The sequence below is a fragment of the Poecilia reticulata genome, chromosome 2 (assembly GCF_904066995.2).
Source record: "Poecilia reticulata chromosome 2, P_reticulata-male-v2, whole genome shotgun sequence".
In the NCBI taxonomy this organism is placed as follows: Eukaryota; Metazoa; Chordata; class Actinopteri; order Cyprinodontiformes; family Poeciliidae; genus Poecilia; species Poecilia reticulata.
The window spans coordinates 38,753,187-38,771,371 of record NC_088831.1 but is presented as its reverse complement, the minus strand read 5'-3'; the positions used below and the strand labels follow the sequence as shown (position 1 = coordinate 38,771,371).

The window sequence follows — 18,185 nt, the reverse complement described above, 5'->3', positions numbered from 1 at the left end:
AATATACATTTGATTTATTAACACTGGGCTGTTGTATGGCAGTAAACTACATTCCTTTTCAGGACCTTTGGTTCTCGTTAGGGAACGGGAGGAAGCTATGAGCTTGTGTTGTGCCTACTGAGGTGTGTTATTAGTCCTCGGAGGAGGATGGCAAAAATATGGCCGCTCTGCTTCCTGATCTTTGTATCTCTCCTTCCAACCACCTTACATATTTCACACAGCTCTTATATTCCCTCTTGCTGCTACACTCTCCTGTTCCCAACATATAATCATGAACGTCTTTTGTGATCATGCAGCGTGTCAACCTGGGCTCAGATTTGTTAATGATCACCGGCTGCAATTATCAGGAGCTGTGGCGATGGCACCATCCTCATTGATTACTGGTGACAGTTAAAAAGCACGGCATAATTCCCATTGATCATCTGTGACAGAATGAAAAAAATGGCGTCATCTCCATCGATTTGCAATAAAAGCATGTGACAAAAGTGTGTCACTTGCTCAGAGGAGAAGGGCCTTTTGTACACAGTTCTATTCATCATGTAAATGTGTGTGGTGCAAATGAAAAATTTCACACGAAGGAGAGTAAAAACAAGACGGACGCAGATGGGAAAAGTCTTATTTCATTGAAAAACCAAATTATGTTTGCCACAGATGTTCAATCAAAGCGGTGCAGGCGAATCAGATAAATCATTCTTACAATAATCTTAAATTAAATTGAAAAATTTTCCTCTGAGCTCATTTGCAGATCACCAAAAAGGTTGCCGAATATAAACACAAACTGATGCAGTACCTTGGAAAATCATAAATGTCCACTTTTTCGTGTTTTGTCACATAAGAACCACAAATTATGGTTTATTGTACACCGTGGTATAGTACATGAGTTTATTTGTGTTAACGTGTTGTCAAACAGTTCATCATGGCTGCTGGTGAAAGAAAGTTTTCCATAAACAACTTCTCAACGCAGCTTTAATTTTGTACAAAAACAAAAAAAAGTGAACCTTTTGACTTGTTTTGAACAATTGAGGATAGATTTAAATGGTAAAATCAAAAATTTTTTTTGTCCTGTCCACTTATTTAGGTTGTATTTTATTTCTCATTAACTTGTTGTTTCTCTCTCCTTTGTTGACTTTTTTTAAATATTTCATGAAACATGGTTCCTTCCTCTTCCTCCGTCTTAATTCCAGTTTATGATTTAAATACTCCTGGTTCTTTTCTTCCTGCTACCTTGATGAGACATAAGAACTCCCAGAAATAGATGGATGAGTTGGAGATAACCAAACCAGCCAGACTTCACTGTGAATTATAATCGCCTCCAATCTGTGTCTCTGAAACTCTGCCCAGTTTTTATCACCATCCGTGTGTGTGTGTGTGTGTGTGTGTGTGTGTGTGTGTGCGCGCATGTGTGTGTGTGTGCGTGTTCGAGGAAACTGAGCCCTTCAAGTCACGTGTGCTGTATCTTTTTATGAACTCATGAATGTGAGCGATGAAGTCCTCTGCCGTAGGGGATCAGTATATGAGCATACGTCCAGCTGCTACTTATTATTCTCCTGGCCCCTACAGTGTCTGACCCGTCTCTCTTTTCTGTCAAAGTTTCATGTGTGTTGGAATATAATTTTGTTTACCGTGTTGCTCTCACAGACGCACACACATACACAAGCTATTAGACAACAGCCATCAGGGTGAGCGGCCCATCACTCACCCTCACATAAGGTATTCAGCTGCATTATATCAATGTCACATTGTCATTGACCAAATGTGTGGCTGAGTGTATGTGTCTATAAAAGTGTAGTGGAGCCAGCAGCAGCCTCCAAGGCAACAGAGAGAAAATACACCCTGAAAAGCTCATGTGGAATAAAAATGAGGAGATCAAAAATCTGTACATTTGCTCACTAGAAAGGTTTTTGTCTGTGCAAACTTGCTCTGAAGCAAAGAAAATCAGATTTTCTCTTGGAATAGACTTAAAAATTTACAATCCAAATTTTTTTTATGTTTCTTTTCCTCAAAACAGTAGAGGCCAAGAAAATATTCAATCTTAGCAATTGAAGCATTTGAAGAGGTCTTTAAAAGCCTTTGTAGAAATGTGTTATCAGGTTTATAGCGAGCGAACGACAGTCAAAGAATCTGAAGTTTTACTGCATAATGACAAATTACAGCTGTTACGGCCCTGGGCCTTAAGAGCTGGGCTGCAGGTGTTGCTTTTGTCTGTCCTTGTGCTCCTCCCCTTTACAGGTGCTGATGATCAGGTTGATTGGGAACGCGGAGTACTTAAACCTGGCTGTCTCCATCTTCTGGGTCGCCTTCAGTGTCCACTCTGCCGCTTGTGGTGTTTTGTTGCCAGGCCTCAGCTCCCCTCCTTTTTGCACATTTGTGTTTGTCTTTGTTTTGGCACTTCAACACTTCCATATACACTTATACAACACATCCAAGCATTTGCATTACACCACTGATACGGATATCCACAATCCATTGTTGTTTTTGTTAATAAATATTCATTTTTCTACACTTTAACCCCTGCATGGTCTCCCGTTTTGTTATGACCTTGAGCCAGTCGTAACAATTGGGGGCTCGTCAAACGGTTCTGTCGGTTATGTTCGGTTCGGTAAGTTTGGCTTTTGTTCTTACTGTGTTAACTGAATTACGTTCTTGTTTGTGAGCGCTTGTTTCGCATTGGTCAACTGCTTGTTGGCGTTTTGCTCTGGACGCTAATTTCCATGCGTTTAATTGGTGACGGGGGAAGCCCGTGACGCAATTGTCCTTATTTGGACTTGTGCGCTCTTGGGGGATATGCAGGTGGTTTGGATGAAGTGCGGTGCATTTTTGTTGGAGCAGGATGTTTGTTCCATGGATTTGAGTTTAGCGATAAGTAAGTGGCAAGTTTTTAAATGTGCGCTAATAAAACGTTTTGAGCAGGTGTCCCCTTGTAGGCTTTAGCGGCGTTTCCCAACAGGGGTTTCACCGCGTTCTTTATTAGTGTGGAGGTACGGCGGGTAGAGCTTCCCTCTTCCCCTTTCCCTTCATCGGCTCGGGTGCATTCCGTGGTTTCGAGGGGGTGACAGCCTGCTGGTCGCCTTTCTTGTACCACTGGTTTTTAAATGCATAAGAACCCATCGCCACGCCTCACGAAGACTAGGGTTGAGTTTGTAAGCTTCTTCGCTAGGCAGTTAGCGGGGACACGCTGCGGGTGGTCGCTTTTATTGTGCATGTTGTCGCTTGTCTGTTTATAAACCATGGATCAGGTTTAGGCTTTTAATGGTTAAAGTGTGAAGAACAATTATAATGATGGCAGAGCATTATGATCACTTGAGTGTCACGTATGTGATCGGCACGTCTAGAAATTTTAAATTTGAGATTGGTGTGTGCTTAAGCCTTGTCTAAACTCGTCTCCGTCCTTAATGGCGAGCGTTACTGGTTTGTCCGGTGGGCAGCAAACAGACTTGCGTTTCAAGTTCAGTGGAAGGAAAGTGTGCTTTGAGCCCGGTTGTGCCTGTGAGATGACCGTTCTGGTGGAGGAGTTGGCCCACGTTTTGTTTGAATCCCATGAGAGTATGGTGCTGGACCATGCTGGGTTTGTTATGCGTGTGGCTCTCTGTGTTTTGTTCATGTGATGAGAATCCAGGGAAAAATTTGTGAAGCAATGATGTGACTTTTTGGTGTTGAGATGTCGGCTCCCTTTTGGTTGATGCCCTTTTGGTGTTGCTGGCTGTGAGACGGCAGTAACTTTGAGTATGGTGCTGGACCATGCTAAGGGTCATCGTGTTGTGGGTGTCGCTCTCCATAATTTGTCACTTGCTTGGTTACCTGACTTGTGGAGCAACGCTTTGTGGTAGTGGACCACTTGTTGCTGTGACCTTTTGTGTTGGGTATCACCAGTTCAGATCTGGTTGGTTTACTGGTTATTGCTTTAGCGAGTGGTAACTGGGTGAATCCATTTTGATTTGGCTGTGAACCTGTGGTAGGTCACTTGTGTGTCAGGTCTGTGTTCGTAAGTGGGTTCTTTCCTCGTAAGGTACCTTGAACATTTTGAAACAGTAAGAACATGTTCTGTTGGCTGCTCGACCATTCTGTGCTACTCTTCCTAACCAGTGAGACATGAAGGCTGATGTGACGGTGGTCATCATGAACACCTCTTGGGTAATGTACTACCAGCTCAAACATTTTTAAATTCATTTTTGTTTTGAATTTTTAAAGGTTCCCCTTTGGGGCCCTTTTCTTAAGGGTGGGGGTGTTACGGCCCTGGGCCTTAAGAGCTGGGCTGCAGGTGTTGCTTTTGTCTGTCCTTGTGCTCCTCCCCTTTACAGGTGCTGATGATCAGGTTGATTGGGAACGCGGAGTACTTAAACCTGGCTGTCTCCATCTTCTGGGTCGCCTTCAGTGTCCACTCTGCCGCTTGACGCTTGTGGTGTTTTGTTGCCAGGCCTCAGCTCCCCTCCTTTTTGCACATTTGTGTTTGTCTTTGTTTTGGCACTTCAACACTTCCATATACACTTATACAACACATCCAAGCATTTGCATTACACCACTGATACGGATATCCACAATCCATTGTTGTTTTTGTTAATAAATATTAATTTTTTCTACACTTTAACCCCTGCATGGTCTCCCGTTTTGTTATGACCTTGAGCCAGTCGTAACACAGCTATGCAATCAAGTTCTAATACGTGAACATGTTAACATGCTGTATTGCAGAAATTTTACACTTCAATGCAGGAGTTTTAGAAAAAGTTATTTGGATGTAAATAAATCCTGTGGATTAAAGGAACCAATGCAATCAGTGGTGGTTTGGCAGCTGGCTGACTCCACTCAACAATCCTGATACAAAGCATCTTAATGTTATTTGGATACCAACATTAAAACATAGACTGAATCTAAAACACAGAAATGATTTCATAACTTTTTCAAAAACTAAATGAGCATACATTAAATTCAAAATAATTACAAATAAAGGTCTGTTTGTTTGCTCTCTGTGTGTCTTCAACGGGATTAATACAGCCCTATATTTAGGCTAATATGATTTATTGAAATAACAGGTTTCTGTGGTTGAGTATATGCAATTTATTTGACATAAATCAGGAAAAATTAAAAACATGTAAAGGAAGGAGACTGCATAAGTGAGCTGAGTATTCTGTACAATGAAGCAGCAGCGCCATCTCTTGTTGAGAATTGGTACAACTTTTCATGTCTGTAAAAGATGGTCCATATTTTTCTTGTATACAAAATTAAATAGTTCTTAATTTTTTAATAGATTTAAATGTGTAACGTGTGAGATTAAGAAATATGTTGACAAAGGACACATTCTATGTCTCTGTATTGTATTGTGCATAAGCTTTGTGTAGCTGGGAGCAGACAGGCCAGAAATACAAAATAAATAATAGGACATTTTGCTGAGAAAACCCAAAACCAAAACTTTGAACTATTAGCACTACTGTTAAAACAAACTCGCAGGAAGAAGAAACTGGGATTTATGAATATCTTTATTGCTTGAACAAAACTTATAAATAAATGTCATGTGAACTTAAAAGAAAGCCCATCATGACACTGTTTGTGTTCTTGTCATCCAAGAATTAATATATTCCTATTGAAGTTTTTATTGTGATTGATGTAATTTGGCATATGTTCTAACTATGATACATAATACATAATAAAACACCCCTATCAGAACTGAACAAAACCAATATTAAGAGTTCAATTTGTCTGAACCAGATTCAATTGCAGTTTTGTTCATAAAACAAAAGCATGAATAAGGTCATCAGCTCTGACTGAAAACCTGCAGACACTCCCACTCAAACCTAAAACAGCCTAAAACACAGCAGGCTCATAATACTACACATCCCAACTAAACATCTAAACTAAATTATTCTTTTTTTTTTTTACCTGGCTTTAGTGTGCAACATCCCACAGAGTATTTTCTCATGTAGAATCTCTCACTACTCTGCCTGAAGGGAAAACATGCATTTCATTTTGACAAGTCTGCTGGCCTGTGCTGTGTTACGCCTACATTTATCCTCCTTATGGATGCTTCTGTAATACAAAAACCATCAGACACTGTCCCGGTTTGTAAATAGGGATTTTTTTTTTTCTAAAAATGTGTGGTTGAGTGTAGTACACAGCAGGAGTTTAACAGCAAACACAGACATGCCTCTTCAATCAAAATGCTGCACGTCCTTTTATTTGTGCTGCCAGAGGAAAACAAAGGGATCAAAACGCTGTGCAGTCCTCGGCGGAGCCGCTCAAGCAGGCGGCGCCGACACAGCACGCTGTGGCCACTCCACACTATGGTGGTCAAACTTTCCTTTTCTGCTCCAGAGCTAAAATAGTTTAGCATGACTTTTCTTGGCTTTAGTAATCATCATCTTTACCTCCTTAACCTCTTCTCCAAATGCTAAACGTTAATGTTGTCCAAACAGAACATCTTAAAGCTTTTATCAACGTTTCAAAAGTAGCCAAATTAGAAGATCCGGAGAATCCATGGAGTGGTCAATATGCTTAAAACATGAAAAAACCCATCTAATTTTACTTCAGTGCTGCTTTATCTCTTGCAGGTTGCTCTTAAACAATCATGCTTTGAAAGCATTTTTGAGAAAATAAGTTTTACACTAAAAATAGTGTGGCAAGCTACAATAACAATCCCAGCAACCTGCGTCTCGGCCCCTCCATTGTGTGTCATCAGGAGTTGCTGAATAAAGGTGCCATTCATTCCTGAACCGTCCAATGCTCTGGTGTGTTTGTGTGTTGTTGTTGTCCCCTGTTCCTGTTCACGTGGATAATGTAATTGGCAGACAGCTCTCGTTCAGGCCGGGTTAGGTCCTTTTTCAGGCCAGGGTAGAAGGAGGAATGCAATGAGTGAGGAGGACGTGGCCTGGATTTTTTTTGCTCCGGGCTATTTGAAAATGTGGACTTTGCCGTTTGGAAATATTTAGATTCAAAGAGTCTGGAAGAACTCTACGACCAAATCCGTGATTGTTTTTCAAGGGATAAACGTCTGTTGTTTGTCTGCTGAAAGCTTTTGAAGAGTAGGAATGGGTGCTAATTTTACACTCTGTTGCTGCCACCACTACCTGGTGCAGAACAGAGAGGAGAAGAAGGCTATCCTGCGGTAAGAGAAGCTGACGAATATAATTGCACGAATGTTCAGTTTACAGTCCAAAAGTAGTAAAAAAGAAGGAAAATGGATAATCCTCTAACTCATTTTCTTCCATTTTTCCTACAGCATGAGGACCACTTCAGGGCACAGATCGCCTGAGCAAATATCCAGTGATTCCAGTGACAGCGAGACAGAGGAGGAAAGCCTCTTCGGACCACAGTGTTTGGAGAAAAACCCAAAGAACAAACAGCAGAGTCAAAGATTAACAGTGGATCCGTGGGTTTATTCCAACAGAGCAGACGGGTCTCTGATCAGATGTGGATCGGACCGAGAGCTGCAGGCCTTCATCAGCATGAGAGACCAGGCTGATAAGGCGACAGAGGTGACGGACTGCATGTGACACACATTAACGCGACATATCCATATTTACATGAAAGAAAAACAGAAGCAAACGGAGATTAAGTTAGTTGATGTGAGAATGCAGAGAATAGAAATAAATGTAGACAAATGACGTGTCGGAGTCAGTGGAGCAAAAAGTGGGTATGCAGCGCATGCAACGCATAGGGGCGCAGCACCAGAGGGGGCGCCAAAACCCCGTCTGGAGGGGGTGGCGTGCCGATGATGTTTTCCCATACACTTAAACTTTGATAAACATTAATCAATCAATCAATCAAATTTTATTTGTATAGCACATTTCAGCAGGAAGGCATTTCAAAGTGCTTTACATAATAAAAAAAACAAACAAACAAAAAACAGCATGTGACATTGAATAAACAGTAAGAAAGAAAAAAAGATTTTGAAAAAAAAAAAAGAAAAACAGAAAGATAAAAACCCGCACCCCTAACCCTAACCCTTAAATATGCTTTTGTAATTATCTAAATGTTCAATATCACATTGGATGTTTTCTTTGGTAATTTTATATTCAAAGCAGGAAAAATAAGGACTTTCTTCTAACATTTGTGGAATGCACAAGTAATCAACACATTTTCCCACCTGAGGTCTAGATATTTGGAGCCCTTTTAGAATAACACATTCCCTACAATACAACACATTAGCGTTTATCAATTTGTATCAAAACATTTTTGGAAAAGTTGTCAGGGGCGGGAATACTTTTGCGAGGCTCTGTAAATATGTGAAATCCACCAAACAGAAAAGGGACAGGCTCAAATGAAGAGCTTTCTTAGACGCTCATGAGAAAATCCACATTTAGTCTGTTGTCAGGAATTTCCTCTCTCTGCCTTATTCATTTATTTGCTGCAGTCTAATGAAATAACTCAATAAGACCAGAGAGTGCTGCACAGGTGACTCTCAAAGAGGTCTTTGATTCTCCATCACGCTGACTTAGATTAGTAAATGACTTTGACCTAAATTCTAAGATAATTTGATGTCAGAATTATCTAATTGACAAAAAAGTAACAGCGTTGCAAATTCTCTGTGTTTAAAACATGAAGACATGTTTTAAATGTCTTCATTTAAAACCTGACATGTTTTAATGTCAGATTTAAAACATGTCTTCATTTTGAATTTGTTTCTGACATAAGTGCTAACAGGATTTGGTTCTGAGTGAGATGATTCTGCAGCTGTTGCAGTATTGATAGATGAACCAAGTCTGTACATCTGGTGACAAGGACATACCAAGCTTTATTTATAAAAAATATACATGTAATTACTAAATTTAATCTAATGTAAGAACTGTTTTGATTCAGCACTCTCTAATCTAGTCAAATCTGTCCACACATTTTGTGTTTGTATTTTTCAATTCAATTCCAGTTTATTTTAAGGTTTTGTTGGCTCCAGTGACCTTTATTTGAAAGTAGTTTGACAGGCAAGAGGGTAATGAGAGAGGGAAGACACGCGGCAAATGTCACCAGGCCGGGAATTGAACCTGCGACCGCCGCCACGAGGACCAAGGCCTCATTGCGTGGGTCGTGCTTTGCCCCTGCACCACCGCAGCACCCAGGGATAACACTTTAAACAATGTTACATGCTGAAAACAAAGCGACAGTTGTTTTGTAGGTTTTTTAGCTACAGGCAAATGTGCAAACTCAGTCACTTTTTTGGATATGAAACAAACCTTATGATATTAATCCAATAGCTAAAAACATGCAGTTATTGTCAATAAATTGGATTATTAATGAAGTGCTTACTTTAGTAAGTCTGTTCACCAAGTGAAACATATTCTATAAATAATTTCTACACCGACTGATGTTTTTATGTCTTTTTATGAGGTTATATATTTGTGAGAATAAAACGGGGTTTTAAGTATTATTGCTGAGCTTCTCAGCAATAACTTACTGTTTTAACAGTAAGTTAAAACAGTAAGTTTTAACTTACTGTTTTAACAGTAAGTTAAAACCTTGCAGTTTTAACTTACTGTTAAAACTGCAAAGACGTTGTTTCCTCATAAAGCTGGGACTGCGGCTAATTCTCCGCTGAGAAGCTCACATTTTTCAGTCCATCTGTGTGACGGTGTTCAACATGTGATTGTGTTTGTGTTGAGAGCAACAGGCTGCAGGACACACTGGGCACATTGTGATGATAAAACAAATCCTTAATGGAGAAGTGGGGCAGTTTGGTCAAAGAAAAAATTACAAAAGCATCACCAGACTTGAAAAATCCTCAGCAACTGCAAAAGACAACCACTGTTATATATCTATCGTTAAAGTCTCCACTCAGGAAGATGTAAAAACCATTATCGTGATTTAATTTCCAGAAATAAAATAAGGGAATCAAATTGGGATACTGGAGCTCTAATTATGTGACCACGTGATGGAGCTATAGAAACAGACATGTTATTAAACTCACAAGACTCTGACACTGGAACCACTCTCTGGAATTTACTGTGAATATTTTCTCTATTTTCTCACAATTTTAAAACAAAATGTCATATTCCACAGATTGTCAGACTGGCTCGTAACTTTATTTGCTTCTCCTTTCACTGTGCGGCCAAAAATGAGAAATAGACAAAAGAAAAAATTACAAGCATGATTTCATATATGCTTCTTGTTTGTCTCCAGGAATGGGAGAAGCTGAATTATGACATCCACACACTGCGCTACGCCAGGCGAGAAGTCAGATCTCGATGGAAGAAAATCCTGCTACAGCTGGGTGAGACACAATGGAGACAAATTAGAATAATACGGGGAATAAGCAATGAACACAGTTCATGAAATACTTTAGCTAAATCTCCCCTATGGAAGAAATAGTCACACATTGCTCAGCGTGATTTTGATCCATTCTCCCACAAAAGTGTTTAAGTTTCATTTCTAATTGTGGATGCCTTTAAAGCAGAGCAGAGAAATCTTTTTCTTTTTCTACCAGTTCCTTTGAATAGGTTAATGTGGCCTCTCCCTGCGTCTCTGCAGGTTATCAGTGTGAGGTGGATTCCCTGCTGTGTGTGAACAGACAGAGCCACTTCAGGCCAGATCAAGAACATTTTGGCAAAGCTGCTGACCTTTTGAAGCAGCTGCTGGATCACACCTCTCTGTTCCCTCCTAGAACAGAACATCATGATAGATACCTGTATGTCATGGTACGGACGTTTACACGACCCTTTTGTTCATTTGTCTGCTTTACTTTACTACATTCATACAGCTTATAAGCCAAGCTTTTTTTGTGATTGTTAGACCAACTGTGGCTGACTATAAATCAACTTCAGCTATATTCTTGTTCTCAGTGAGCCTTTTTTCTTCAAAGCATGCATCATAAATCTTGATCAATTTTCTATTGTTTCCTGAAGTTTCATGGTCATTATTGTTTCCCTCTATACATCAGATCCAGTCACTTTTGAGGGCTATTCACAAAGTCAATAGAAAAAACGAGTCAGATATTAGGCAGTGATGTTTTGTTCTCATTTGAATCAGCTGTTGTGGACTGTTTTGAGGTGATTTTTTTCATTTTCCTTTGTGTTTCCTTTAGGACCGCCTGGTGTCACTGGACAGTGCAGAGGACTTTATTAAACTGGCCAAACAAAAATATCCCAAGAAAGAAGGCTGAGAGGCAAAACAAGCAGGAACAAGGAGAAAAGTTGAAATAGCCTTTCAACTACGTCTGCACTGTTAAAAGACTGAAGTACAGGGTTGAGCAAACACTTTAAAATGTTTAATTTTTACTGCATGTTGCGTCTGAAGAGTCAGATATTTTACAATCTTTTAAAGCAGACTGAAAAATCCTTCCTATGCCTTTCAGGCATTAGATGATTCATTCCATCTTATTTTTGTCGCTAAAAATAATCCAATGCTACAGTGTTGCTCTGCAGCCCCGAATCAAGACTTTTTTCTGGATATTATTCAAGGATACAATTCAGTTGGGAGCAAATCTGTTGTGGTCATACTGTATAAAATCCTAATAAAATGCATAGCATTTTTAAATTCAGAAGCTTTAGCACTATTTTCAACATATAGTATTTCTCATGACAAATTTAAAAAGGTCACATGATCGTTTTTGGGGAAAAAAGTGTCGTAGTCAGGAGTGATTCACTGTTTTTGTTTCATATAGTTGAGGTTATAAGTAAAAACAAAATTTCTAATATTTCTTTTTGCCACTTTGAAAGAATCAGTATTGTTTCTTTGCTTCATTATGTGAATAATGATTTATAGCATTTTTTGATTTTGTCTTTGTTTCTCAGCATAATACTATCTGAGCAAGTGCAGATGTTTTTTTTTGTTTGTTTTGTTTTACATAAGCAGAACTTAACATTGGAAAAAATGAGTTTTTTTGCCATTTGTAAAAAAAATAATTTCGGTTTTTCAGACATTTTTTTTTAAATGCACTTTTTAAATATTTACGTTGTATAAAACCAATGTATACAGTATATAAACTGCTGCTTTGTGTCAGTAGGGGGCACCATATGTTTACATTTCAGTGGGCTTGGCTGTTTAGTTCACTACTAGTACAATTAATGTAGAAATCAAACAAAAAAAGAAAATAAATTACAATTTGAGTCCAAAACTACCCTGCATTTCAGACTGAAAAGTGTAAATAACAACAAACAAGTAAAGAGACAATACAACCAATAATTAATCTGAATGAATCCCCAGATAATTTAACTTCCCTTTTGTAAATTACTGATGTGGGTTGGATGCAAAATGTCTCATTGCAGCTTATAACCACAATAAGACATTATCCAAAAATTTCTTAAAAATCTGCACATTTTTTTCTAGATAACTAATGGCAGAAATACACCGTCACCAGCTTCACATGATCTCTGCCAGAGATCGTACAATACATGCTTGTCATGTGTGATGCACACATTCATGCTCGCTTGCACACATGTGCACCCAGAAAGAGAAAGTTTCGTCTGACCCAGATATTGTTCTCTCCAAGGCCCCTTCCCAAGTTTGGGAAACAGATGTGGAACTAAGTGAGGGGAAATGGAGGGGGTGGGGGAAGGGAGCCGGACGGGATGGAGGCACTGAAAGACATCGAACTGGATACACCTTTTTCTCATTAAACCTAAGAGAGTGCGTGTACACGTCTGTGTGTAATGCTTACATCATCCTTCAGACTTAATCTCATTCTCCATACCTCCCACCTCCCAACACTCCCCACAATCCTCTAACTAAAGGAGTTTATCTTTCTTTTTTGTTGGACCTAAATATTGTCCAAATGATTAGAAGTTATTGCTGACAAACTGGCTGATTGATTCGTGTAATGTTTAAAAGAGAACATAGAGACTATTGGAAGTTATTGTGATTGGTATCAATGGTACTGTCCAACAGTCTGGAGTCATCCCTTTCCCTTTCTTCCTTTGCTTCCACCAAGCCTGACTTTTCAGTATTAATTCAAAGTGATTTTGATCACTTCTAGATTATATATTTTCTTGTTTTCTGTCCAGTTTATTGATTGAGGGAGAGGTGCTTTTCTTGTTAAATTATTAGTTAAAAAAACATGCCAAAAATCAGATACAAACTTAAAATGCAAAATACTTCTGGGAAAATATCTAAAATAAAAAAAAAATTAACTGCAATTAATTGTGGTTTATTTAAGTATATAATTTCTAAATCTGTTCCTGCATACAGTCACAAAGTCAAATGATGAGTTTGAAAAAGCAGACTTGGTTCTGAGTGCCTGCTGTTTTTCAGTAAAATCTAATTCTGAGGAAAGGAAATAAGCAGACAAGACATTGTCCAGAGTTTTTAGTAACACTGATTAATTATTTATACTGATAAATGTCAAAGCCTGTGTAATGACACACTTTATGGTTGGTCTTCAGGCGTTTTTGTAACTACTTTGAGAGCAAATAATTATTATATTTGTATTTTTAAATAACACCTACTGGCAAAGATGTGTAAGAGGTTTTACACCCAATATGTCTTTTAAAAAATTGTCAAACCCAATTCAACCTTTAATTTGAGTACTGTGGTCAATTCAATGTCCTTTACCACACCTGGTTTAACTGCATATGTCAGCAGCAGCTTGTTGATGAGTTATGGTGATAATTCAACAGTTTGGATTGGGTCAGCTAAAGCAGGAACACATGTATGACCCGTAGGACATTGGCCTTGAGGACCAGAACTGTCCACCTCAGCTGTAGATTGTCCAGAGTCCTGGGTCCTCCATTATGAACCCTTTTATTTGCTCAACCTGTAAGTTTTCCAAAGCATTCAGGTCTGTTGGGTCGCATAAATTTTACTTTTAGAGAGATGCAGCAAACTACTTTAAAGATTGTCTTACTTTTCGGTAATTTTTCCAGGGCTTCCTTTGTGTTTGCTTTTTTACATTTTTGTAGATCCCTCTGTGCTTTGTTTAGTTACTTCACTGTGTATTTATTTTGTGTCGTTTCAAAGCCCTTCTAAGATGACTGTTGCTCCCTCGTTTACCCTGTAGCCACAATTTGCCAGCAATGACTCATCGGTTTTGCAATCCAGTAATCACCTCCCCAGCATTTAAACCTTTATGTCCAGCCTTACCCGTTTCAGATCCATTGCTTTCCAATGTCTGTTGCCATTCTCCTGTCGGACTGGGTGTTTTTATGTTTTCACTGGAAGTTGATGATTTAATGAATATCAACTTTGATGTGATCCAACCACCTCCTGTCTGTACTTTCAACTTCCACCACCATCAAACTTATTGTAGAGGCTGAGATAGCCGAGGAAAAATGTTAATTTTATGTCTGATGAACATTTTTACATCTAAATTGACAAATAATATCCTGAGTCCAGAAGGTCCAAACCTCAACTCCATTGTGAATCTTTTGAAGAAGTGCTGCAGGAGAATTTGAGAGTTTGGCTCTCCTATCATTGCTACAAGATATTGGCAATAAAAAGCAAATCAAATGAACTGTTACACGAGCTGCTGTGACATTTAATAATTATACTCAAAGAAAACACAAAGTTTATCAACCTAAAAAGTAGACTATTTTTGAAAATGCAGTACTTACAGTTGAGAAAATGCTATTTTTATAATCTACAAAATGAGACCAATGATGACGACAAAGAATGTTGTCTTAGCATCTCGGTTTTCAGTTGTATTATTCAGACAGTAATTAAGGTGACATCGGTTTTACAACATGATATAAATACAGATTGAGTGTCCGTTTATTTGTGTATTTTTTCCTTCTTTCCCCTTTTTTAACTATCAAAGCCATTGTTTTCAGAATAGTGCAGAAAAGCAAAGTTATCTATTGTGGTTTGGTTTATGAATCTCTGACAGATAAAAGCAAGCGGTTCAAAGATTTTATTTCACTATAATGGAGGCTTATGAAACCGGTACTTGAATGACTTAAATGAATTTCCAATGTTTAGCTCAAAAGGCAGCCCTACAGGTTTTACTCGTTAACTCTGATTCTTAATGGGCCAGACATCATGTTTTTCCAGATGCCTCATTCTTAACTCTCAAAGCTTCCACTGTTTATTTCCCCGGGTGTTTTCTGATAAGACACTGCTACGCCCATGCACACAGACAGTAACAGACATATAGATAAGTTCATGTGCACAGACAGCAATTTATAACGGATGTTTAGAGAAGCGAACAAATAAACCAAACGGCGATACGCTGACCTCTTTGACGTCGGATGGATGGCCAGAAATCAGAGGTCTGCTCATAAAAAGCAACATTAAGCTTCCTTTGCAAGTCCAAACCCTGATTTTGATACCCATAGAAGTAGCAATTGTAGGCTTACACACTAATTAATTTTTTTTTTATTACAAATCATTGTATTACAATGGTAGCTACTTTGTTAGCTTTTCTCTGCCCAAAGACTTAACAGATGCTATTAAATAAATTGTTTGGCCCTGAAATATTGCTTGGACACTAAGGAACAGCAATAAATTATTTCATTTTAGTAATAAAAAGCAAGCTGCTTTGCATATTACTGCCATTCTTAGTTTCTTAGGTCACCCCGAAGATAATAATCAAGAAACACAGAGACACACACGCACACACACACACACACATACACACACGCACACAAAGACATGCTGGTTAAGCAGATCTGCAGGCAGGGCAGGGTGTGTGCAGCATGCTTGTGGTCATCAGTGGTGGAAGAGTAATTACACGAGTCCACCAATGCTCTCGAAATATCTTGATTTATTTCCCTCAAATTGAACACAATTAAACGAGATAATAGAGTTAAATTTAATTATTATTCATTTAACTGCATTTGTTCCATCAGATTGTTTGGTGCATCTTTGCCTTCCTTCAGTTGGACTGCTATACAGGATCAGTGACCTAGGTTTAAATCTAACTTTAAAAACTCACATTTGATTCTCATGAGCTGTGTAGGTTACTGTTTGGACCAATAATAAGAACTGACACTGGAGTACGGGATCCGTCCAGATGCAGCTGCGGATGCGTGCTCTGCACATGCTGTTTTGTGTGCACATGTTGCTGCATTCACTGATGTGGTTTGGGATGTTTGAGTGATCTCACACAGCTGTAATGGCCGTGGCTTCCCCCAAACTGCCAAACAGACTCTTTGACATGTGTGGACGTGTTCGTCCTCTGATTAGTGATGAGCAAGAGATTCCTTCCTTTATGCATCCAAAATCACTAAAGTCTGCCTGCTGGGCAGATTTGTCCAACCTTAAATGCTTGACTGGAACTCGAACTGCTTTGTCCTTGCAGCAAAACATGAGTTTACAGATCTGCATTTTTTTCTAAGCAGAAAACAAATGAAAATGGACTAAAGCAAGAAAAGTAAAAAAAAAATGTGAAGGTTAAAATGGGATAACTATTTCAGAAAAAAATTTTTTTCTTACATTATAAGCATCTCAATGTTCCACAAAAGCCGTTGTGAAGTTTATCCTCTGTGGATACTACAGCACTGGACTTGTTCCACTTAAGACCAACAGAAATAAAAGTCCTCAAATCTCCAGCAACACATTTGAGATGTTGCCTCTTGGGAAATAAAAATACCCAAATTATTCCTAGATTTCATGTTATTTAGTGTTATTGGACCATAATTAAAATAAACTTGTGAAAGACTTATGAAAGTCTAAGAGTAACGCATCTTGTTGTCGTCTGCAAAACTTTGTTTTCTTTTCAGGACATAAAAAGATGGTGATTCATTCACCTGGCGGCGTTATCTATCAACACTCATCACTACGTAGCCTGCAGTCACAAAAACAAAACAGCCTCAGACCAAAAGACACTCACTGATTTAATCACATGAATCAGAGTCTGGATCGCCAGGTTGCATTTGTAATATATAAGCTGCATCCAGGTGAAATTTAGATGAAGGCATTCTGCTTTCCACAATTATCTCGACTGACATCATGTAATAAAGGCGTAGATGTGTGTGTGTGTGTGTGCGTGTGTGTGTGTGTGTGTGTGTGCGTGCGTGTGTGTGTGTGTGTGTGTGTGTGTGTGCGTGTGTGTGTGCGTGTGCGTGCGTGTGTGTGTGTGTGTGTGTGTGTGTGTGTGTGTGTGTGTGTGTGTGTGTGTGTGTGTGTGTGTGTGTGCGTGTGTGTGTGTATGACAAGAAATAAATGTGCTGCAGCTGTGATGGTGGACAGAAACAGATCTGCAATACTAATTTTCTAAATCTGATTTTATGATTCCAGTTTTTAGCAGCCCTGGTTAGAATGGTGACTTCATAGTCTGGCCTTTATATGGCTTAGTTTTCAACTCAGTACTTTGTGAAATATTGATGCAGCTCATCAGAACTGATAACAGAAGAAGAGTAAAGGTGTAAGGATCAAAAACATATTAATAAAAAAAATCTTGCAATCAGCATTTGCAGTTTTATCCATATATAATTTCTCCCAAATCTCCCAAACTCCTCTTGCTTTTTACAACACATTGTTAGTTTTATACAGGCAATGATCAAACGTTTAAATATAACAGCTACAAAGGCTTATGTAGTTGTAGTGCTGAAAACATTGGCAAGTAACAGTGACCAATATCCAAAGAAAAGGAAAAAATGAGTGCATTTACACTCTTAAATGTGTAAATGTAAGTGATACATTTTTTTGTTGTATCACTTGTTTAAATAAAGTTCAAATCATTCAAATAAACAAAACTGTAAAGTCATCAATGGCTTGTGAATTGCAAGAACATAAGTGACCTAACAAAAGCATCACAGGTCCTCCAGTAATACAGACTTAGAGGTCGGCCCTAACCATATCCTTCAAAACAAAAAGAGGCCACAATTGAGACTTCATCCATATCACCACATATATCTAAGTCACATTTAAAAACAGAGGGAGCAGCTGTTGATAAGTGGAATGAAAGTTCTTGTTAAGCCACCATCATAGGTCTTTGACCATTCATGCTAAGTAAACAGAAACTTCTGAGTGCAGCATAAGGGAGTCCTTTATGATTCAGGCGTTGAGCTGAGAGACCTTTAGCATGTTTGAGAGTGTTGATGGAGAAATACAGAGAACGTCACAAGATCTGGTCTGAGACCCTTGGTGTTTTCAGTGATCATGTACTACTTGGTAAATGATGTAAGGCAGGTAAATAATATTATTATCATAACTGACAATACTTTTACAGAAGTATAAAAGGGCTGTTCCTTCCATCTACACATTTTCTTTATTTTTTCTGCCATTTTTCTGAAGGTAAAAATCCATTCAGCGTGTCACATTTGCTGCACTCACTTGTTTTGTTGTCTTTCTATAATTTAATGACGGTTGGCAGCTAGCTAATTGGTGTATTATTG

At 38.7% G+C, this 18,185-nt stretch overlaps 1 protein-coding gene across 1 annotated transcript; it reads left to right on the top strand.

Moving 5' to 3' along the window:
* The first annotated feature begins 6,482 nt into the window (after positions 1–6,482).
* On the top strand, positions 6,483–14,622 carry LOC103460482 (melanoregulin). The gene is made up of 5 exons (XM_008402672.3): positions 6,483–7,093; positions 7,208–7,463; positions 10,099–10,189; positions 10,447–10,613; positions 11,000–14,622. The coding sequence occupies exons 1-5, from the start codon at positions 7,017–7,019 to the stop codon at positions 11,075–11,077; spliced, it is 669 nt and encodes a 222-aa protein (XP_008400894.1). The 5' UTR covers positions 6,483–7,016; the 3' UTR covers positions 11,078–14,622.
* The last annotated feature ends 3,563 nt before the right edge of the window (positions 14,623–18,185 follow it).

Excerpts from the sequence above, each read along its gene's own strand:
- LOC103460482 (XM_008402672.3), top strand. The coding sequence starts at position 7,017 with ATGGGTGCTAATTTTACACTCTGTTGCTGCCACCACTACCTGGTGCAG. Across the intron at positions 7,094-7,207 it reads GAGAAGAAGGCTATCCTGCG|CATGAGGACCACTTCAGGGC; the intron begins GTAAGAGAAGCT and ends TTTTTCCTACAG. Across the intron at positions 10,614-10,999 it reads ATAGATACCTGTATGTCATG|GACCGCCTGGTGTCACTGGA; the intron begins GTACGGACGTTT and ends TGTTTCCTTTAG.